The 24512-nt window shown below is 36.9% G+C and overlaps 1 protein-coding gene across 1 annotated transcript in view; it reads left to right on the top strand.

Moving 5' to 3' along the window:
* The window catches only part of LOC145764281 (uncharacterized), a 30976-nt gene extending 7537 nt beyond the window's left edge, over nucleotides 1-23439 (top strand). The window contains exons 2-21 of the mRNA XM_082575903.1: nucleotides 2191-2302; nucleotides 3015-3175; nucleotides 5519-5703; nucleotides 6178-6271; nucleotides 8279-8456; nucleotides 8639-8759; nucleotides 9500-9594; nucleotides 10133-10303; nucleotides 12110-12271; nucleotides 12352-12459; nucleotides 12836-12933; nucleotides 13387-13489; nucleotides 13811-13911; nucleotides 17236-17404; nucleotides 18401-18591; nucleotides 19120-19234; nucleotides 19961-20099; nucleotides 20275-20416; nucleotides 20753-20991; nucleotides 23010-23439. Of these exons, the coding sequence (XP_082432029.1) occupies nucleotides 2191-2302; nucleotides 3015-3175; nucleotides 5519-5703; nucleotides 6178-6271; nucleotides 8279-8456; nucleotides 8639-8759; nucleotides 9500-9594; nucleotides 10133-10303; nucleotides 12110-12271; nucleotides 12352-12459; nucleotides 12836-12933; nucleotides 13387-13489; nucleotides 13811-13911; nucleotides 17236-17404; nucleotides 18401-18591; nucleotides 19120-19234; nucleotides 19961-20099; nucleotides 20275-20416; nucleotides 20753-20991; nucleotides 23010-23258 (2933 nt within the window). The 3' untranslated portion in view covers nucleotides 23259-23439. The remainder of the gene's footprint in view (nucleotides 1-2190; nucleotides 2303-3014; nucleotides 3176-5518; nucleotides 5704-6177; nucleotides 6272-8278; nucleotides 8457-8638; nucleotides 8760-9499; nucleotides 9595-10132; nucleotides 10304-12109; nucleotides 12272-12351; nucleotides 12460-12835; nucleotides 12934-13386; nucleotides 13490-13810; nucleotides 13912-17235; nucleotides 17405-18400; nucleotides 18592-19119; nucleotides 19235-19960; nucleotides 20100-20274; nucleotides 20417-20752; nucleotides 20992-23009) is intronic.
* The last annotated feature ends 1073 nt before the right edge of the window (nucleotides 23440-24512 follow it).

The raw sequence follows: 24512 nt of genomic DNA, 5'->3' as shown, positions 1-24512 counted from the left end.
TGACGAGAGTTTCGAAATTACGCAATTTCTCCCTATGATCTTTAAAACGAGGTTTAGCGTCAAAAGACAAATTCGCAGATTTAAACTCTGACACAGTAGGCCACAGTTGTGTTTAAAATGACAGAGTGTTCAAAATAAGAGAAGCCTATCTGGCAATAAGTTTCTCGCTCGCCTGATGATTTCAAGAAATATAGTTCTTTTTCCTACAAAGTAGGCTATTGTTTTTTTTAAGATAACCAACAAACCGTGTCATCGAAGCCAAAATTTACACAAAGCTTTTTAAAACAATTAAGTAAGCTTATTCAAAACCGGCTTGTTGATAAAAATTACAAATTTATAACTCAGCTCTAGTAAAAGTCATGCATCCTACCATAGGTGTACGAGCCGGGGGTGCAGGGGGTGCAATCGCACCCCCAATCTGTCGAGAATTTGGGCAATTTTTCATATTTGGGCAAGATTTCAAACCTATCTATCCTCCTTAGTCTTCAAAAGGAGAATTTTAGAAGATACAAATAATGCCAACCAACAAAGCTTGAAGTTCTGAATTCTACACCATGGAACAGGATTTCCCGGAATCGGAATAGCCTATCAACTTTTCACCAACTCGCTCGCAACAGAGAAATCAGAACTGCTGTACAATGTACAAAATTCCTAATTTCAAATGGATTAGATAAAATTATGCCCCACTTTGCCAAAGCTGCAAAAATTCTAGCAACAGTTCCTGCAACTTCTTGTTCAGCTGAGAGTTCTTTTTCCGGATTACGACGATTGAAGACATATCTGAGATCAATAATGGGCCAAACACGACTGTCAAACTTAGCTTTGTTGCACTTAGAAAGAACAACAACAGATAAAGTGGATGTCAATCGCATTGTAGATATATTTGGACAACGAAGTTGGCGAAACAAATACTTCTTTTTAATTTGTGTAGCCTATACCACCAGTCTACCACTAATCAATACTTTCTACTTCAGTTTTGCAGTTTTAGAGCCATGTAGCCTACTGGTAGTACTGCATTCTACTGGTTCGTTAGTGTAGTGTCAATTACTCCCTTCAATTGTCTTTTGATAAATTTGTTGTTTTGCAAATTTGCATAGCCTAATGGTATACCATATCGCATAGGCGTAGCCAGGGGGGGGGGCGAAAGGGGCCATGGCCCCCCAAATTTTTAAAGATTGGATTCCGAAGTTGAGCCCTTTGTTGAAAATATAATAAAATTTGTAGAAATTTATAAAGTTTTCCTAGACATCTGGCTATTAACACCCCCAAGGATTTGTTTTAGACACACAGAAAGACACCAATAAATTTTGCAAATTGTAAATCGCGCAAAATTTACGCAATTTACGTTTATTTTAACTAATTTGTGGATCAATTTCAGAATGGCTTACTCTGTTGGGTTTTTGTGTAGTTATTGAGTTTTTGTGTAGCTGAGTTTTTGGTGTTCTCTAATTTTAGCCGCAGTCGGGGGCCGCAGTTTTTGCCCGTTCGTGTGAAAGAGCTACCTTTAATAAGTTAATAGCTGTTTTTCTGCTAATAAATTTCATACAAATATTACCCTCAAAGTGTTTCCAGAAAGCGCTTTAATCCATCATTTGAGTTTAAATTTGCAAAAAAATTTCGGGGGAGCATGCCCCCGGACCCCTAGAATACGCGTGCTTTCGGCACGCTCTAACCCCCCCACCACTTTTATTGCTTCCCTTGCTCAACCCACCAGGATATGCCACTGCACATCAGGTGGCGATGGCTTAATCAAACACTTTGTTGTTCTTTTCATTTCATCAAATATTTGGCTCCCTCAAAAAAAATTTTGTGGCTGCGCCACTGCGTACCGTACTTATCATACCAGTGGCTTTGTGGAAGCCTTGTCAGTTGATGCCTTATGCTGTTTTTTTAAGGCTATATTATTGCTTTTTCTTACATGTGTAGTACTTTTGTTTAGGCCAGTTGATTATATTTGGGCAAGAATTCTTTTGCACCCCCAAAAAATATGCTTCCCGTACACCTATGCATCCTACCCTACAGTTTTTATGATGAAAAGCGAAAGATTCTTGTTTACCATATCGAAGCCTTTCGATTACCACTAGTGGTACGGTCACCAAAGGCTGACAACCCCCTGCTATGAGGAGTAGGCTATAGGGTACATTTTGCAAACAACCATAAAAAAATTTGTATTGAATTTATTTTTTTTAGATGGAGTTCCTGTAAACGTGCAGAAACACGATTACGAAGAACCCTTCGAAGAAGCAACAGCAGAGCCTCCTATCGTCAACATTAGAGACGTGCAATACACCGCCAAGCCACAGTAAGTAAATGTCTGATATTAGCCTAAATGCAACAAACTTAGAAACACTTCACAGACCTGTGCTGAATTGTATTTGAACATATTAGTTGTCTGAAACCGAACTGCTTCTGGTTTGCTGCTTTTGTAACAAAATATCACATCTTTATTGTTTGTTTGTATATCTTTATCCTGCATTGCGGGAAAGCGGACTGGAGCGCTATGCATCGGTGTACGCCTTCCGACATACACCTGACCCACGCTGCAGCCGACGGCAATGTCTGTTTCCGGTTGTCTACTCTATTTATGACTTAAATTTGGCACTACCCACTACTTGAAATCGATCACGAGGTAGAGGCAACTTCGTAAAGTTTCTTGCCCAGAGAAACAACAGCAAGTGCGGGTGGCTGGAGTCGAACATGCAGGCTCTTGACTGCGAGCCCAACGCGCTAACCACTCGGCCACGGCTGCCGGTTTGTTTAAGTCATTAAGAAAAACCATCGCAGAAATCACCGCCGTTGAAAATTATTAGTTTTCAGAAATTTTCACGCGAGAGCATTTTTTAGGAAGATCTGTTCTCACACTTCTTGTTGTAACACTACATGCTTCCTATTGCAATTGCATTGTATGCGAAAATTAAAACAGCATAATGAAGTTGTCTATGTTCATGCCTATGACTGGACGCTTAGGCTACTCAACGGAAAAGCGCGCAAATAATCATTTTGCTTTTGTGAAGATACGATTACGCAAAAGCACTTGCCATGAGCTTGCTGTTCTATGAAGCTCAAAGATCAGGAGAATTGCCAGAAAATCAAAGAGTCAAATGGAGAGGAGATTCGGGACTGCATGACGGATTGCAAGATCACAACATAGATTTAAGCGGCGGATATTACGATGGTAATTTATTGACAAAATGCTGTAAAAATTACAAAATTAGAATACTAGCCTAATTTTAAACAAATTAGATTTTGAAAATAAAGTTTCAGACTTTTATTTTTGATTGTGGTTTTCGTTTTGATGTTACTTGGAAGGACGTGCAGTTTACTTGAATGGGTTTATTATTTATTTCCGAAAAACAGTAAGAAGAATATATCAGATGGATTGAATAAGCTTTGATTTAGTTTTTTGTTGGAATGATGTTGTGCGTAGTTCGTACTTCAAATAAGTTTACAAAAAGAGAAGCTTCAAAAGTTGTCTTAACCTGTAGATTTGTTTGCCTACTGGCTATATTATCATCACCATCGGCCAGGCCTGAATAAGGCGTGGGCTATCGTGAGTCTCCATAACGATCGATTGTCCATAGTTCTTATTACGTTTACAAACTCTTGGTTTGTCCATGTTGAAAGATTTTTGAAGATTTCCAAATGGTGGACACCCCCGGTGGCTCTGACCAGGAAATCGCCCCATCATTGCTGAATGTTCTATCTCCCGTTCGCGGTAGACATGCTCGATAAATGTAATTTGCCTTTTTTGATAATTGTGATGAGGACGCCAGGGGTACACCCAGAGCGTCTCCATACTTCTTCGTTAGTAATCTTATCTATCCAGTTAATTCCCATCATTCTCCGTATAAACCAAATATCAGCACTGTTAATGTTCATTTCTATCTGCGGGCATATAGTCCAGGATTTTATAGACATATAGCAGAACTGACTAAATGTACACATGCAATATTCTTATTCTAGTGTTTAGAGAGATTTAATTAGATTTCGGTATTGATGAAAGCGTGTTTGGATTGTGCAATTCTTGGTTTCACATCGCTCCGGCATCGACCATTCGAAATAACTATAGAACCCAGATAGTTGAAACTACTTACTTGTGAGACCGGTGTATTCTGTATTTTGAATGTGCATACCGGCTATGCTATAACCAATAAAAAATGAACTTTTTAGAAAATACTGCATCCAGAGCCGGATTAACCATTAAGCTAATAAGGCTATAGCCTTAGGCCCTGGAAAAATTCGGCCCTCAATTTTTGTACGGCTGATAGTGATACAGATCCAGTACCAGTACAGTACAGTTTTTGCTTAAAAACGAATGACTAAGTTGAATCAATAGGCTACATATGAAGAGCCAATTTCTAAAACCACGTAGGCGCCACTTTTACCGAAATTGAGTTTAGAGCAGAGCTTTTCAACCTGGGGGCTGCGAGCTGTTTTTCGGAGGTTCACGAGGCGCTTGAAATTCCAGTGCATTGTTTTCAATTCTTTTTTGCCAGAAAAGATTAAAAACTGTGTGTTTTTCGCAATCGCCCATTCCCCTGCTTGAGCTTATTATATCGTTTTTAAGCTTTCAGACGTTGGAAAGGCTTTAACTATACGAAAACATTAGATATTTTTCATCAAATTCTTGTACGGTACGTTGTTTTGTGCAGACTAAAGTTAACCAGCAACAACGCTATGGTAAAAAAGCAAAATTATGTAGAATCCTATGCAAAATATAGATTTCTCAGTATCGTTTTCAATGGCATTGAAAAAAATTAGTGTCGGCTATTTTGTTTAAAAGTTCTTTCAGCAACATGTGTACGCATTGACAAACTTAATAGTTAAAATATGTAGCACCAACCATCGCACTGAAATTGATTTAAATAAATCCATAGAAGATTGCAATAAATTCAACCGGAGAAAGTGCGAAAACGTAGATTATTACTCTCATTATTTTTTCTCCTATTATCTAGCTAAGCTTGATAGAAAATGGAAATAAAAGTCGGAGGAAATGTAATAAAAGCCGTGATAACATCGCAAAAAAACGTTTTTCCTTTCGGAAGTTTACGTCGGAACAGGAAAACTAAACATAACTTGATGTTGGCATGAACCTAATTTGATTCAATTTTGCATCAAATATGCTTTTGTTGAGTATTTTTATGGGGGGCGCGAGACTACATTGATTGCTCTGAGGGGGTCGCCGTGGAAAAAAGGTTGAAAATCCCTGGTTTAAAGTTTCATTAGGTAAAGTATTACCATAGGTACCTATTATACATTTCTTTCCAAAATCTTTTCCATCTGCTTCAAATTTGGCATTAAAATTGGGTTTGTTTCCAAAACCAATTATGCGCCATCATTAGCCATTTTTCTGCTATGTTTATGTTATTTTACAGTAAATAGTTTCAATTTCTCATGTATGTATTTTTATTACTTTTTGTAGCTTGGTTTGCAAAAATAGGCCCTTCTCTAGTAAACAGCCTTAGGCCTACAGTACTCTTAATCCGGCCCTGACTGCATCTACTGCTCTGTATTTTAGGAGCTTCATACATCAAGTACGGCTACACTATGGCGTTCACAACAACTGTTCTTTCTTGGGGTGTCATACGATATCGCCGGGCTTATGAAATTCTAGGCCAACTGGACTATGTTCTGGACACCATAAAGTGGGCTACAGATTACTTTATTAAATGTCACCCGACAAAATATGTCTTTTATGGCCAGGTTAGTAGAACAGAATTGGCATTTAGACTGTGATGTAAAAAAGAAGTGGAAACTGACAACTAAAATATTATTCAAACTACTGTAGCCTAATCTTCAAAAATAATTTGCACTTTTGCACCGGTAGACCATAAAATAGCTTTATTAAATCAGAAAACAATTCTATCCTGTTTAAAGATTAATAAAAATTTTGTATATATAACATTTGACTGTAGATATTAGCTTTTTTTTGCCTAAGATAGAACGTGATTAGAAACTGTTGGTGGTCTACATCTAGACGAAAAAAGTGGCAATTATATTGGCAACGTTGGCAGTCGTTGAAATAATGTAAAAATGATAAATTTTGATATCTGAAATGAATCAAAACAAGTGTCACATACGTAACAGAAACAAAACAGCATATAATGATCAATTTCAATTTACAGTATATCAAAAAACTATGCCAATTTTTATAGTTTTAATATCTCCATTGTTTAGGTCAGTAACAAAGCCTCTGACTCTCAATTTTGGGGTAGACCAGAAGACATGGATTACTTTAGGAAGTCTTTTAAAATCACTTCCCAACATCCTGGTAATTATTTTTCTTTAGAGTTCAATATTCATCTTCTGCAATCTTTCTTCATACATATTATTTAAGATTGTGATTGCCATAGCTTATAGCATTGTCACGTAGTGAAATGGTGGAAGTAGTTTGATGATCAAGCGATTTACGTAGAGAGTTGTTAGAAATGCACCGTTGCCTACTTCAACACGGAAGCAAATGATTCCTTTTAAAGGGATCAAACAACTAGCTGGAACCTTCATCATCAGATTAACCCAAAAACTGGATTCCAATCGGCATCAGCATGTTTGTCTCTTCTCTTTGCGCCGTCAGTTTAAATTGACGTCAGGAGGATATTCCTCCTGACGCCAGGCTAATCTCTATGACACTTCTAATACAGAATTTGTAGCACAAACTCTCATCTACTCGTAGTCAACAATTTCAACTTCAATTCAATTCTCCATCTCAATAATAATCTCCATAATCAATTACTCAAATTACGCCACTTCATATAGCCGGTTTGTTTTGACCAGTAACTTCGAGAAAGTACGATAAAGTTTGTTACGTCATAAGAACTTATTGTTTTGGTCAAGTTTTACTTCCTGTGAATTATGACGTCATAACGGCATAAGTAATACTTGACAAATTGCTCGATCTAGTCCAGGGGTTCCCAAGCTGGGGGCATGGCCCCCTAGTGGGCCATGAGCCTTTTTAAAGGGGGCCATGGAAAAATTTGAAAAATCAGATATTTTTTAATTTATCATCTTTTAAGTCCACTCCAACACTATATAACAAAAAAAAAAAATTAAAATTTAATAAAAATACTAGTACATTTTATCCAAATCTTTATAAAGTAGTCTTTATTTCCCGGTTGTTTCAAAAATAATAATATAACGATGGTGCGCAAAGCGAACTTTGAAGCTGGAAGAAGAGACGCAACCCGATTGAGGTTTGAGAAAGATAGTTTGACCACATTTTGGGCAAAACTAAGCAAATCGTACCCTAAGCTTAATGAAATTGTCATGCCATTGCTGTGCCTTTCCTATCAATATATCGTTGTGAATGTTGTTGTGAATGTTGTTGTATCGTTGTGAATGTGTGGGGTGAAAACGAGAAGGGAAAAAAGGACTGAAGAATTGTTGGATATGCTAGAGATGAGAGAGACCATAGACCAACTGGCAAGTGCAAATGGAGTAAGATGGTATGGACATGTGATAAGGAGGGAGGAAGGAAGTTTTCTTAGAAAGGCACTAGATCTAAAGGTGGATGGGAAGAGGAAACACGGTCGTCTAAGAAGAACGTGGAAACAACAAGTAAAGGATGAATTTAAAAAAGTCGGACTGAAGGAGGAAGATGCAAGGGACAGGGTGAAATGGAGAAAAGGGATTAAAACAATTGCTGCGCGGAAACAATCGGCCACCCCCACTAGTGGGGAACAAACCGACGATGGATTATGATGATGATGATGAATGTGGGTTTTCAACAATGATACTTCTGAAGACAAAGCAACGCAGTGTCTTGGATATTCAATATGACATGCGGCTTGCTCTTTCCACCACCAATCCAGCAATTAAGACATTGTCAGAGCAAAAACAAGCTCAGCTATCACATCAACTGCATACGTAGGCCTAATAACTAATTAAAGACTACTATCATGTTTATTGTGTGTTGTATTTACATCACATTATCATTCAAAATTAAAATGATGTTTCTTAATTTTTTCAAAAGGTTGAAAAAATAGGGGGCCATTGATTTTTCAAAATTTTCAAAGGGGGCCACGGTGTAAAAAAGGTTGGGAACCCCTGATCTAGTCGGAGTACTTCTAGTCTTGCACGAATGCAAATTTTTCTAGAAGCACATTACATAACAAGGGTTTCGCAGTCAAAGATCACTAGGACAGTAACCGATAATAACATCTCGTAAGAATTATGCAATTTAAATAGTATGCTTGGTCAAGCCACATAATGTAGCCTACCGTGTTGGCTAATAGGCTACCCATTGATTGTGACACACTGAATTCGTATTTTTGCATTTTAGGTAGCGATTTAGCCTCAGAGACTGCAGCCGCGATGGCTGCAGCGTCCATTGTCTTCAAACCAACTGACGAAGACTATTCAGCATTGCTTTTATCACACGCGGAGGATCTGTACCAGTTTGCAACCATTTATCCTGGCAAGTACAGCGACTCCATACCTGACGCTAATCAAGCATACGGGTAAGTAAAACTGAAAGGCATACAGCTTTTCCTTCCCTTGGGTCGTGTTTGAAGTTAGCCTACAATATGTTAAGAAATGTTTTATACTACTATTTGAAAATATTCATAATATTATTAACGGCATAATATTTTTGTTGAAATTTTTATAACATTTAAAGGTTGGTAATCAGACGTATTTACAGCTCCAGTGAATTTCGAGATGACGTTGCTTGGGCCGGGGCGTGGTTATACAAACGTACAGCTGATTTTACCTACCTGACAGAAGCAGAAAGCAAGTACCGCTCAGCAAGAATGGGAACTTTGGTAAGTTTCAAAATGTTGAACAAAATACAGTAGGTTTTTCTTTATATTAAAAGTGAGATTCACTGAGTTCTCTACCAAAAGTACGCCTATATGAGCTGTCACAATCAAGGTGCAATGCCTCGCGATGGCTTGCTTTGTATCTTCAACGAGCGTGTTGTTTTCATTATGGAATTTTGAGCGATGTGTTATTATCGGGTATTGACCTAAAGTAACCTCTGATGACGAAATCTGTATTATGTAACATGTTTTCTACAACCTTCGGCCCTACGTGACATTCTAGAGACTTCTGTTGTTTACATTTAAATGCTACGTGACCGACGATGAGTTCGTGTGATGCAATACTACGTTACCTTCTCGAAGCTACTGGACTGAACAACCAACTATATAAATAGTGGTGTAGTTTGTGTAATGTTTATTATTATTATTATGATTATTATGGTGATTGTTATGAGTTGATTATGAGAGTTGTGCTATGAGTTGTGGATTGGTAGTTGATGCAGAAATTAGAGTTATTTGAGAAGCCGTTCGTTAAAGTTCTTCAAGAAGTCAGATTATCATTTCGCTAGTAGAATTATTCGACATTTAATTGACTGCTTTTCGGTTGACCCATTAAACTACGTCATTGAATCTTTCCAAGTCTTTTTCCTGGTAAGAGATAGAAAGAAATCGTGACATGAGCTCAGAAAATAAAACTTAAAGCCTACAGTGGTCACCAATCAAAATCTTGTTATTGTTTTCAGGCTACCGAATTCTCTTGGAGCGCTAAACAAGCTGGACTTCAAGTTCTCTTAGCGGAGACTACAGGAAAGAAAAAATATCGCCAAGCGGCTCAAATGTTGGTTTGAAATTGTGTAGATTTTGGTAGCGTAAATTAACTTTTTTACAATTACTTTTAACACTTATCAAGAAAAAAAAAAGTTAAAAATGTTTTTCCGATCGAATCCATACCGATTTAGCAAAAGTATTTTTTAATTGCAGTTCAATCAAGTATTGTTATCAAAAAAGCAATTGCCTACAGAGTATAGTAACAAAAGTGTAATGGGATGCAGCAAACTTTCATTGTAAGCTACAGTCGCGCTGGTTGTGAAAATCTAAAGCAAACAGCAAAGCTTAATTTAAAAATGGTGTATTTGTGTTCTAATGCCATTGATTTTACACACAGAGTCTTGTTTTGCACCACAAGTGAGATTAATTTGAAATATTTATTGACAAAACTGTAACAAGAAATTTTTTAAAGCAATGAAAGCATTCTTTTACTGGATCCATAGGAACGACTTTCGAGTCTAAAGTGTAAAGCCTGTTCACAATTCTATGCGAAATAATGAAGCAAAAGTTAACAAAAAACGATATTAACAAAAGCTTATATTTGAAAGGTTCTGTGAGTACTCTCAACCGGAATCAAGCAAAAAGTTCAGAACTAAGGCCAAATACACAGCCAAGGGATTGCTATTTATCAATACATGGGGAGCACTCAGATACGCTGCAAATTCAGCTTTCATATGCTCGCTAGTAGCTGATCTTGGAATTAACGCTACGATGAACAGGCAAGGCATAATTTTAAAGTTTGAACAATTTACTCTGCACTTCGACTAAATTTAGTAACCTAGGTACTGTAGTTGACCATGGGTTGAGAAAAATCTTTCCATTAGGCTACGAATAGGCCTACAAGCTTAGTAAACGTCAAGCGCTTCTTTCCATTTATTTTGAGTCAAAAACACGACTCTAAATTGTGGTCAATAGTGCGTTATAAGTGAATTTTCCTACAAAAATTTCCTGATCCTTCTTTCTGGCACGAAATGTTTGTTTTATTTTGGAAGCCTAAGCCTATATTTGTTTTAATGAAATAATGATTTAATCTTGCTTAAACAACCAAACATGCAATAGGTATCGTATCCGCTAGTTATCTTTATAACTATAAGGCTACTCATTTTGATTGCACCACTTTAACCATTGCTTGGACAGGGTTTTTTCACGCCGTCAGCAGATAGGTAAGAAGTACAGTATTGGCTAGCCAATTATCCAGTTAACCTGTGTTACAATAATGTAAACAACAACAAAAATTGTAAAAAAAGAACTTTGTAAATAATATGTTATTTATTACTAATAGACTCTTTTCACAAACCAATTTGCAATCTTGGGAAATAGAATTCCATAAAATATGGACTTTTTCGATTCAGTGTTGATTGCGGAGAGCCCTGTGCTGACAACTCCCGTTACCCCAACGCGAAGGGACATCGCCGTCCAGTTGCCAACTTAATTTAAGTTTGACTGTTTTTAGAAAATGAAAAGGATGGAAATAGGCTACAGTCAAAAACCTCAATATTCAACTGTTTAGTCTGTCAAGTGTTTTTCGGAAAAGTTTTCTGTAATAAGTATACTTATTGCTTATTGGGCGATTTGCACTATTAAAAGCTATCAAAACGGTAAAGATGTTGAATATTGACAACTATTAGCGTTGACAAGGTTGGCCTAAAGTCTTTTTAGATTCTCAACTGAAAAAAAAATCCACAAAAACGCATTTTTTGGAGCTAATCTGTTTTTAGTAGTAGTATTTTTGTAACTATCTTAGAACAGGGACGTAGCCATGGGGAGGGGGCTTGGGGAGCAATCGCCTCTTAGCCAAATTTTATCTTGCTCCCCTCCACCCAATGTGTTTTGAGGCTGAGATTTTTATAGGTATCAGGCAGAGTATCAGGCCACAAGTATCTTCTTAAAAGTTTCCTATTAAATAACATCATACTGAAGCCGTGACAGAAAACAAATGAATGTTTGATGAAGACGATGAAAGCACTATACGTACTTCGTTTCTTTTCGTTTCAAATCTTCCAATGAAAGTTTCTACTTACACCTCTGTGTAAAACTAAATAAGCATAATAAGCAATAAAGGTGCTGCATTTCCTGTTGTAGTATTCGATTTTTTATTAGTGCTTGGTGTTTCCAATTAAAATAGCCTCAAATTATTTTTCCAACTTACTTTTTGTTGATATTTATGAAATTCAATAACATTGAGCTATATCTTTGACTTGGGCCAAAAAAAAAAAAAAAACAATATTGACGACAACCAATACGAAGTAAGTTGATCGACTTTGACAACATCAACATTGTAGTACAACGTGTCTGCGTGATAATTGTGAGCCGCATTGATTAACACAATTAAATAGTATAATTTAGCAACGCGGATAAAATAATATTTAAACAAATAGTAGCCTACAATAAACTTGAAATTTTTTAATTCTTTTGCTAATACATAAAATAACGATTTTTTTTTGGATTTTCTAATCGCTTGAGATTTTCTTATTTGCTAACCATCAGTTCTCCCCTTTCGGCAAACATTGTGATGTATTTTGCAGAGTTTTTGCAGCAAAGCAAATTAACTATATGCTTGGATCAAGCGGCAGAAGTTTTGTTGTCGGCTTCGGAGAAAATCCTCCTACACACCCCTATCACAAATCCAGTTATTGCCCTGAACCCCCGGAATCTTGTCCTCTTTTCAATAACGATATTCCAAACGTGTAAGTATGATTAAGGTATTTTTCAAATTTTATCAATGTTGAACAGACAATCGAAGTTATCACTGATTAAATTTTCTTAGTCACATCTTGTATGGAGCTTTGGTTGGAGGTCCTAGCTACGACGATTCTTTCAACGACCAAAGATCTAATGAGAAGCAAAACAGCGTCACTATTGATTTCAATGCTGGGTAAGCACCGTCGTTTAACATTTTCCTCCAAATTATTTGTTTAAAATAACCTTACTTGTGTCAATGCAACTGTAATTTTGTTTTGCTGACATAAAAGTAAAACGTAGCTAGTCTACAAGCAAACAATTTTATAAATTGCAAATAAGTAGCTTATTGACTATATTGTAGTCTGTAGTATATACTGTAGCAACATACATCAGCAAACCAAGAAATGCAAGGCTGATGCCATCTTAAAGCTAATTTAAATATACAGTAGGCTATACGACAGATAGTCAATGCTTTGAGAAACTAAGCTTCACAATAATCTCTACTGGTTCGATAAGTATTTTCACCATTAACCAACCAGCACTTTCACTGTCATGTTTCTCCACGGTAGGTTTCAATCCGCTTTGGCCGGTTTACTTGATTTTTACATATTTGGACCAGGTTCAAGGCCACACATCGATAGACCCGGAGTTGTAACAGTTGATGAAGGTGGTTAACATTGTGTGTGTGTTGATAGAATAGCTTGTTTGTTATGTGGCCTACATCCGTGGTTTTATCAGTTATTTTAATAATTGATATGTCCTCATTGATTTCATAAGTGGCTTCTAAATAAGCCCATTAGTTGTTATGCAAGTGCAACTACAAACAATTGGTTACGGTCTCTTGAAGTAGAATATTTCTTACAATCAAATTTAGAAATTAACAACCCAAACATCAAATCATTTGTTTTTTACATTGATTCAACGTCTGCAGAGGTGTTGCGTTTTATTCTTGTTCAGGGGCACTCCAAATTTCACTGTAATTTTTTAAGTTGTTCTTGTTCATAGGCGCCGTAAAATTTACAATAATTTCTGTAAGCTGTAAAAAACTAATCATTGAATCTAGGTGTAACCATGCATGTACTGAATACAGCCTACTAATAAATGCTCTTGACTTTTGTAGCCACTTTGCCTCCTCCTACTGTGCCCACCACACGTAAACCTATAGTGGGAACGGATTGGCGAGCGGTATTGAAAAAGTCGTTGCTTTTCTACGAAGCTCAGAGGTATTTAGTATACGAAGCTCATTTTAAACCTTATGTTACACATCTGATAACTTTAATTGTTTAATACTACAGTATTTTTTTAGCATAGTTACTATAGGTTATATTTAAAATTATTAGGGCTTATATGTTTTGTAAAATCATTTTTCCTGCACCACTTGCACAAATCAACAACTTTGAATTTACTTCCAATTTAAATATTATTTTTTTTCAAGAGGTTTCGAAAGGTCTTCTTCATTTAGACGCCTTAAAAAGGGTAAGTTACTTTGAAGAATGAGCACCCGTTTTGAAGCTTTAAACACAAGTATGACTCATCTTTGTCAGATCTGGTCGACTGGAATCGACCAATCAGATCCCATGGAGAGGAGACTCCGCTCTTAAAGATGGTTTAGGAGATCGAGATCTTTCCGGAGGATACTACGATGGTAAATGTTGTCACTTCTCTCGATACGCAATAACCCAATACGTTCACGCCTCATAATAAATGACTTATAAAATTAAAGCAGTTATTATTGCATATCATATATAGTATCTAACTTCCGCAATAAATATTTAATGAATTCTACCAATCTACTCAGGAGCACAATTGTAAAATTTTCTTTGAAGAAATTTGGATATAATAAGCGATTGGTTGTATTAAACGTTGGTGTATTTAGCTTACGTAATTTTACTGCACTGTAAAAGGATCTGATTTACAACAAAAAGTTTAAAAGGCATAGACAAAAAATTCTGCTTCAGATCAATAGTAAAGCCATGCCCTTGAAATGACTGATAACAAGCAAGTAAATAATTATGAATTTCATAAAACTGTCTCACCCAAGTTAAAGGTGCTCAAGCTTTCTGCTAATGTTTTTCCAATCCCACCTATCCAAAAATAAATTTACTCTAAACCATGCGGCAAATGCGCACTATGTGGAAACTATGGAACGCAAAGCCCATGACAAAAAATGTACTTCGATTAAATATAAGCCCAACAAAAATTTCAGTCTTACAGTAATAATTAACTTGCCAAAATTGCAGGAGCCAAAATTACAACGTGCACTATATGTCACGAACATTGTGTAGGACAAACCATGACAAAGTTTTCCACACGTTGGACCACACATAAATCCAGGGGCTTTGGACACTTTCTGAGAGTGGGGGGTAATTTAAGCAGGGGCGGGAACGATGTTTTGACATCAACAGGGGGCTTATTGGATTATACTTCTAGGAGGTCGTCACCCAGACCCTCTTTCGCATTATTGAAAGCTTCAGTTTCTTATACAGCGTCTTAGGCGGCATGCTTCGCGCCGAAGGCGCAAAATTTTTGCTTTTTAGCACGATTTAAAATCGAAAAATTATTTCAACGAATCTAAAATCGCGAGCAAAAGCTCTTTAACATTTGCCACATTTTTTGAGGTTTTTAGATAATTTTGACTGGAAGAGGTGTCGTCCGCAAAAATTCCTCTCTGTATTCTTCCTTGGCTCAAGTCCTCCAAATTTTGCACTTCAGACGTTAAATGGTTAGATTTAAAACATCAAAAGCGTTAAGGCCAAAGTTTTTTATAACTTAATTTACAATTGCATGAATACAACACGATAACCTGTGCCATAACATCCGCAGTGAATGAAAAAGTTTCAGCATCTAGGGCAGTGGTTTTCAACCAGGGATCCACGGATTCCTAAGGTTCCGCCAGTAAGTCTAGGGGTTCCGCAAGTTTACATTCAAATCCGAGAGTCTATTTTATTATTATATGGCTCAAGTTTCTCATTGAATTTTTTATGAGAATAAATGTAATTTTTTACAGTTTGTATTTTTATTGTAGGCCTACATAAATAAATCTGAACATGAGTATTTTAATTTAATTTTTTTAATCAAACGATGTTTTTTGCATAAGGCAATTAACTTATTGAACAGGGGTTCCTCGAGTTTTTGGAATGTTACATTGGGTTCCGTTCCACCAAAAGGGTTGAAAACCACTAATCTAGGGTCTAGGCCAGGGCTACTCAACTGGCGGACCGCGGTTCGAATCCGGACTTTCTGGGTGTTGAAAGTGGACCTCGGGCTTCTGGAAGAATAACCTCATTGCCACATTTTAGGGCCTCTTTAAAGAGATTTCTATTAGGGAAAAGCAATTTTTTGTGATTATCCATGGAGCTGGGGGCGTCGCCCCCACACCCCCCAACGCATTGCGTCTTTTCTGATGTGCGATCCACACAGCTACACTACAAAGAAACACAATACATTTTTTCCTGTTTTATTTTTTTGTTTGTGTCAGACAAAAATCCAAGTCGTGTTACATACAACCTGAAAAGTGTTTCGGTGCTCGTAGGCTACATATGAAATATTTACCGGACCGCAAAAATATTCAACTTGTCAAAATGGACCTTTGCTAACATTAGTTGAGTAGCCCTGGTCTAGACCTACATTCAATTCAGAAAAAAATAAAGTAAAAGCTAAAATGCATTAACTTTTACAACAACCGAAAATATAAAAACATTGAAACAATGCAACTGTAGTGGGTTTCGTTCGTGAGCGGTAAAAGCGAAATTAAACAGTTTGTAGCAGTGAGAAACTATGACGTCACACATAGCGCATTGTGATGCGCAGCCTATATTTTTGACAGGATGCATTGGCCATTGATGACTTGGCGTTTGCGATTCGGAGTTTCCAAGCAAAAACCTCAAAAGTTGTGCAACAAAAGAAAAACATGAAAATAAAACACAAAAGTAAAAAATATATTAAAAATGAAATTTTTATCTCTACAATAGTGGGGGGCAATTTTGCATTAGTTACCCCCCCCCCACTCCGATTGGTGGGGGGTAATCACCCCCGCGGCCCCCCTCTAACGGAGCCCATGCATAAATCTATTTGGAACAGCTTCATTACTCTGATAAATCCAGTGACAAAGCAGCATTAAGGAATCATTATGCAAAATTAGACAACATTGAACTGAAAAAGAAACCAGCCCTGGCAGACTGGTTTGTCGTTACATTCGCCGAACAACCCACAAATAACATTTAGACATCGTTGAAGATAAATGGCTGCATAAAATCAAAGCCACCATTATCATATTCAGTAGAAATTGATTTGACTAACCACTTAGTCTGTTTTGTTACTACCATGCCATCAGCAACCTCCGGCCCCTGCAGTGTAGATTCTCCAACTATGCCAATTCACTCTTTATTCGTTTTGACGTTGTATCAATGTAAACTCGGAGTTTGTTTACATTAAACTTATTGCAATGGACTGTAATCTAAATTGCGTTTTTTTTGTATTCGTCTTGTTAAACTGTTGCAATTTACTTGATGGATCATAGCCAAGTATTTCTTGAATTTTGTACCAGTAGCCTACATTGTTGGAAATCGTGGCAGAACATCAGTTTAAGACTTAGGCTTGCAGCGTTTGATTTTAATATTATGTAACCATCTAATTAAAATATAATTTTTATGCGTGTTGATAATATTGGAGTTTGCTTTGTTTGTTCGTTTTGAGTATTTTTCTAATTTTCTTTGTACATGTGCTAGTCGAAGATGCTATTAAGTATTACCACAACAAATCGATTCTTAATAAATTACACTAAGAGGCTAGATTGTTGTGCAAATTCCAGCATTTGATGAATCAAAATAGCAGTACCATCGCCATCAGCTTTACTGTACTTTTAGATCAAATATTGGGTATTTATCATTAATTCAACCTTTTCTTCTTATTTAAAGTTCGCTCAGATGATAAACTTACTCCCAATTAATTTAGATACCCTTTTTTAAAGGATATGGATACGAAAAATATGGGTTCCCACTTTGCTTTTCTATGACTATGATGTCTTGGAGCTTGATCGAGTACGAAGATGCTTTTAGAAACGCTGGTCTCTACGAGGAAGCGCTCGATGCTTTGAGATGGGGGATGAATTACATTTTGAGAACTCATATCTATGAAAAGTTAGTTTTTCGAAGCACATATACTTACATAGCCTAATTATAGTAGATGCAATAACATCTGTATTCGTATTGTAGTTTGTTTGTACTTGTGTAGTGCGGCGATAGTATTTCACAAACACTTCAAAGTTATTCAACATAGTCTACAAAGCTAAGATTGATAGGAGTGCATAACTGCATAGACTACTGTTGGTTGCATAAATAAATACGTTTCATGTAAAAGACATCACCACAAATTCACTTATAAGGCCTACCCCAGTCCATTATGCTGTCCTTAAGTTATTAAATTCGAAAGTGGAAAACAGTAAAGGCTAGTAGGCTACCACAAATAACCTACCAAGCGGTGAGTCACTTTTGGCTGTGAGACGTCCTGTAGTGTAGATGATTGGCTCGACAACGACAATAGATTGCAGTTTGCATTGTTGACGACGCCTGTAGACTACTCATATTATTAGATAATACTGAATGCACTTTTGCTTTATAACTGCAATTTTGAAGTTAAATTTAAGGGTGCAATGCGATAGCACACATTACGTATCAGGTATGATAAAAAAAATGCCCGATAACGCATCAAACATTAAAGTGTCAGATCACACAGGCTAGGCTATGAGCATGGGTAAATGTTCGATTGACGCATGGTTGGGTGAAGAGACAAAGACGAAAAAATTTTAATTCCTACTTTAGCTTAAATTTAAGAATACTTATAACATTAGAAACATATCTTATTTCACAATAACAAAAATCCATCTCTCGTACATTGTGATTGCTACAGGATTGAAAATATAAATTTGTTTTTTCCATCTGTAGACTACATTAATAAGCATAAACGCATTTTTTTTGCAATGTTATTTTTAGATTCCTTAAAAGTCTGTGTTTAAGTAGTTTATAGGCTATGAAATAAATTGGTAGAAAATTATACCTTGTTTGTGATGTATAGGCTACTTATCTTGTAGCCTAGCTATGTATAGCCTACTTTATCATCTACACTGTCTTATCCAGCCAAGACAATCATTATATAGTCGGCCAAATAAGCGATTCCTCTGCGGAAGCCCAATTTTGGGATCGGCCAGAAAGAATGAACTACACCAGGGAAGTGAAAGCAATAAGCCCGGAACATCCTGGAACAGATTTGGCTGGAGAAATGTCGGCAGCGCTCGCAGCTGCATCCATTGTGTTTCGAAACGCCCATGGTAACGTAGGCCTGATGCAGTTTGTTTGTTTTCCGACTAGGTTAGGCTACTGCTTGACGATAAGATTTCCTTTTTTGCCACAAGAGAACATATAAAAATAAACAACAAACAGCAAAACAATTTATAAGGAATACAATGGCAACATTGATTATGGAAAGTTTCTTCTTGTGGCGTATTTTTTGTTAGTTCATATCGTATAATTTGGCTATGTTTTAGTTGGTAGTTTGAAGAGAAGATAAAGTTCCATATCTAATCATCTGTTGCTTTTTTTAATGTCATAAACCTTTCTGTGCATATTCGGGTGCTTAGTCACACTACCAGGAAAATTTTATTTTCCTGGAAACTTACAGAAAAAGCTAAAACTAAAATCAACATACAAACTCTTGTGGTAGTCCTATACTACCTATGACGTTGGTCAACTCTTTATAAACATGTTGGTAGTCTTTCGTTTTAAATGATTTGTATTCAAAGGACTTCATTTACGTTTCTGTGCTTTTCATAACATTGCATGCACCTTTTTCATGACAGATACTCAATTTTCCTCACTCCTGTATAATCATTCAACTTTCATCTTTCAAACATTCAGAAGAAAGCCCTTGAGAAGATACATTATCACGATTCCTCTAGCAGCCGTTGAGTACCCGTACGTATTTGACAATAGAGGTCTAGAAATGACGTTTGTGGGACTTACGGTTTTACGCGAAAGAAAGGACAATGTATCACCAACATCTGCAAGGGCCTCGCTCGCCACCAATGAATAGCATGCAGCTGCATATTGCCAAAACACCAACAGGCATAGCCTACTTCTAGGTTGATGGGAAAAATTGGCTTTTTTTCGTCCATTTTTTTAATTGAATCATTAATTATATCTACCAGACACAAAAAAATTAAAACTTATAGGAAACTAGTGCTTAGTTTATGTTTTTTAGATAATGAAAAATAACAATGAGTTTTGGCAAACCATATAACTTACCCTACGTGTAAAAACCCAGCTAGGTGGGGTTCTACAATGTGATAAAAATTTAACACCGATGAGGTAGTTGAAGCAAGACTTTGAGAAAATCGAATGATACTGTAACTCACCTTTGCTTTGTTTCAAAGTTATCTTAGCCTTTTGAACCATGACGTCATTTCACTTTTTGTCCGAGTAGAGACATTTTTGAAAGTTGAACCGTAAGACGATTGACGAAACACACCTCCAATTTTGTTAAATATTGCCATTCAAATTTTCCACTTATCTACGTTTTATCAACGTTGTTAGGTCTACTTTGTAGCCTAATCAAGAGACTGAAGCTTTCAATAAGAATGTTACAAGCATCAAATTCCAACGCAAAATATCAGTACTGAAAATATTGCGTTTGTATTGCAGATCTACGGACTTCAAAGATGAACTGGCCTGGGCAGCAGCTTGGCTTTATCAAAACAGAAAACACACATCCTACTACAGAGCAGCAATGAGGCAGTACATTAGTCGTAGGCCCAATGACTTTTCATGGGATAATAAAACGGTAAAAATCTTTTAAACATAGGTTAGTTAGGCTTTACTATATAATCCTGTAGGCCACTAGACTTAAATAGCCTATGACAAATCGTAATCGATATAAATAATTGCATGTCACCCAAGGATATTATGACGTCTACTTGATAAAATAAACAAATAGCGTAACATCTTTGGATTTTTAGGCTGGAGTGCAATTATTGATGGGAATAGTCAACAGAAAATCCGATCATATTGGTACTTTTTGCAACTGGCTTGTGGAGTCTGCCCCAAGGACTCAGAAGGGTCTGCTTTATTTAAGTGAGCGGTACCCAGCAAAATACGCAGGTCGGCTCCAATGATAAATAGCCTACTATGTTTTTCAATTTGTTTTAAGTTTAAAAAATGTTTGTGTAGAAAATAACTATCAATAATCATTGATTCATTGAGCTATCATGCTTCCAGCCATGCTATTACTCGATTGTGTTCGCAAGACTTTGTTTCTCTGCTAACTTACTTAAAAGACAATTTTTTTTAATTTAACGGTAAAATTGTTTTATAATTAAAATATTTTACTGTATTTTGATGTGTTTTTCTCGAAAGTGAAATTCTAAATCTGTGTTGTCTTGTGTGAATCAAATTGGCCAATTGAAAGTTTTTTGTTTTTTTTTCATTTCTTTACAGCCAATGCTGCTTTTATCCTGCTGCTATCGTACGAGAAGTTTCCAGAGCACCCTAAGAGCAGAGCCTGGCGCGAGTTAGGATACCAACAGATTCAATATCTTTTGGGGTCTACTGATCGAAGTTACTTGATTGGACACGGGCCCAACCCGCCAACACAACCGTATCATAAAGCCAGTTCGTGTCCCATTAAGCCACCTTGCGGCTTCTATTACAGAGACAACGATGCACCAAATCCTCAAGTGAGATATCGTTTTGCTCATTTCAGCGTTGCTAGGATATTTTTGCACTACTTACAGTAGTTTTTTTTTTTAATTGAGGTTATTACCACAAAAATTACATTTTGTATGATCTCGGTTAATGTCAGAAAGTGGGCCAAGCTATAGCTTTTTATGGCAACAATGAGGGTAAAGTTATTAAACTTAGGCCTATAAGCCTATCGCTAATTTTTTTTAAATGTCAGTTTCACTTTAAGTAAGAAATAATTATCTCAAGTAAAACTAGCAGCCTATAGCTATTACCAACTTTGTAAAGTTGGAAAAATATTAAACCGAAATAACAAATGAAACCTAAATACTGTATTGGTTATATAACACGACTGTGGACTGACTCCATAGGACAGGGGTTCTTAACCGGGGGTGCTCGCACCCCTTAGGGGTGTGGGAATGCTGAATGATTAGGGTTGGTTATAAAGGATTATTAGGGAATCAGGATATTCCTGCCTGGTTCTTATAAAAAAAAAACATTGATTCGATCCTTGACATGCGAGTAGTAGTCAGCACACACACAACACGGTTTGATGCCATCATCAATAGGAAACAACCGCAAAAACGTCGCTGAGCTTGTTGCTTAATCACCACTACGGAGAAACTATTTTGCATTTTCACATAATTAACGAAATAAAAGCAGTTTCGGAGGCAACTGCTGACAATTGGTACGACAGAATTCGACGTCGTTTCTGTCTTTTTCTATCTCAGTGACATGATAAGGCAGTCGGTAGGCTGCAAGTGTGCCATGGCAGTGAGGGTGTAATTGGATTGGAAGAGTTTCCGTGAGCTCATCCCTATTGTTATGGACAAGGATATTTTCTTCGGTGGTTGAGGTCACATGTATAGTGTGTGTAAGGTGTGTGTGTGTAAGGAATGTTCTGCATGCACGTGAGACCTGATCCACCACTCTTGAAAAGCGAAATCGGCCATGTTGCAATAATTTCCATGGAACGATAGATCTATTCCACGTGCCTTTCTGACCGGATGACGATGGAAGAGCTGAGATCCAGGTTTGGCGTCCATCAGCTTAAAGATGTTACAAGATGGAGAAGGCTGCGTTGGTACGGACAAGTGCAACGCATAGAAGTTTAGTTCTTTAACGTCCATGGATATAACCACTGTGTCTTAAGAAGCGTTGACTATAGACTACATTGGAGAAGATCTCGTCTCGGTCGACCCTCGGGGCCGGTGGAATGGAGAATGCCATCACAAAATAGAAGATAACCCTCGCAATACGGGGAACAGGAAATGTTAAATCGTAGACATGAATAGAGACACAAAACATAAAAAACGCAATTTTCAGATCTCCCGTATGGGGAGCATCATATTGTGATATTTTATTGTCAGTTATATGAAGAAGGATTAAAGAAACACAATGGTTTTGTTATGTACCCATGAGAGCAACATTACTTTTGAGTAATTCTAGAAGCGGGTGCGAGAACTTGTCAGTGATTTCTAAGTGGTGCCAACAAGGAAAAATGTTAAGAACTACTGCTATAGGATTGGCCTATAGTTGGCTAAACAAAGTCATTCTGTCTAGTTAATTTTTTGATGAAATCAATCGTCTTGGCTCACGAAACGTTAAAAATTAATTTAAATATCATTATGAAATCATTTTTGATGTTGACCTAGTTTGTCAACATTTATTAGCTGTAGATAACCGCTGCTTTTTGATTTGCATACAGTCTTTGTCTTTGATAGGCTGCTAACAGAATGCGTGTTTTGGCAGTTCAGTCTCAACTGTAGCTTTTCATAATATGTATTACATTTCCAAGATTGTCTTCGAGGTTGCTGTTGCTAATGCTACAATTTTTTACTAACTTAATTTATTTTAAGGCTATGCGTGGCCTTTATTGGGGTCATGGCCTACAGGCGTACCGGTAGGAGAGTTAGTTATGTTGATGTGCCTATGCATGCACTGTGCGATTTATTATGGCATGATAGCTTACTCATTGTTGCAACATGTCTTCAGATTAACGTATATTTTTTAGAAATTGATCGGGGCATTGGTAGGAGGGCCTGATAGATTCGACCAGTACGTAGACAAGAGACTCAACAAGGATCAAAGCAGGGTTTCTCTAGACGGAAATGCTGGATTTCAGGCGGCTGTTGCTGCCATTCATCATCTAAAAATAAATATTAAATTAGGAAACACTGGAATGCCTGTTACTGCTTCATCAAACTTTACTTTACTCTTTTGCTTTTTATTAATATTTATCAATGAAATGCTTCGGAAATAAAACTTTATAAATTTCATAATAGCACAACAATAGTAACTTAACAGTACCGTAATGATGATTTATCTTGCTATTTTAACAAACCCAAATGTGAAAAAAATAAAAAGGTAAAATTAAGCATATGATTCGTAACTCATATCCACGTAAACCCTTGACAGCCTGTTTCACCTAAAAGGAGGATCATCAGAAGGTCTTTATTCTATTTGAATAAGGACACGGGAAAAGTTGTGTTTAGGTGAAACAGGCTGTCAAGGGTTTAGATAACTATATTTGATTTAATTCGCTCTGCTTTGCTTTTTGCTTGGCATTGAGCACTTTTTGTAGTATTAATAGTTTTCATTGTTTGATTCGTAACTCTCATATAACGGGAGAATGTTCCATCAACTTTTAATAGCAACCTGTAGCTTACAGGAGGCCAGGGGTCACCAAAATTTTTTTCTCTGAGGGCCGGATTGCTGCGAGATTAACAGCTGCGGGCCGGATGCAAATTGCGAAAAGATAAAAGCCTACAACTATTTCGAATTTCCATTGACTTGAATTGAGCACAATAAATAACAAAGTCAATCAATCAATCACTGGTTTATTTTTTTCTCAAATTATCACGACAAATACACTGGTACATTACATAGAAGTGAGAGAGGAAGGAAGCGAAAGACCTTATGAGGTCACCAAGTCAGCTTCCACCCCGGCGGCAGCACCGGTGGAATAGCAAAGTTGTGATCAAAATCGAAAGGTTGCTGGAAAATTTATCTCCTGCTGTGATAGGCCTACACTACAGGGCATCGTGCTCTTGAAAAAACATTACATCTTTCCAAATTTGGCCTAGACTGTCCCCATTTGTGGTGGCCTAATGATAAATAGCAACGTCAGTCCTTTACAAAAAGTTTGGTTCAACTTTTTTCTTTAACAGTTGTAGTGCAGCTGTTACTTCCGCAGCACGTGACGGGCCGGATAAAATCCGTTCGCGGGCCGTAGTTTGGTGACCCCTGCTGTAGGCTACTAACATCTAACAGAAACAAACGTTTTTACGCTTTTCAATTTTCAAATATAGCCTACGTTTTATCTAGCCCGTAAACCAGTGGTTCTTAAACTACGGTGCCTGAAGATTCTCCAAAAGGGGTACGGAGATGAAAGGCCTTTGCATTAGTATGCTACTGTATTGTACAGGTTGAGAGCAAATATGTTGGCTACAACTTACCTTGGGTCACGATTATTGAGTATTGACTGGTGATGTGACATTGTTTGAACTTTTAGTTT

This window comes from Aplidium turbinatum, chromosome 2 (assembly GCF_918807975.1).
Source record: "Aplidium turbinatum chromosome 2, kaAplTurb1.1, whole genome shotgun sequence".
NCBI lineage: Eukaryota > Metazoa > Chordata > Ascidiacea > Aplousobranchia > Polyclinidae > Aplidium > Aplidium turbinatum.
This window is presented reverse-complemented; position numbering and strand designations above follow the sequence as displayed.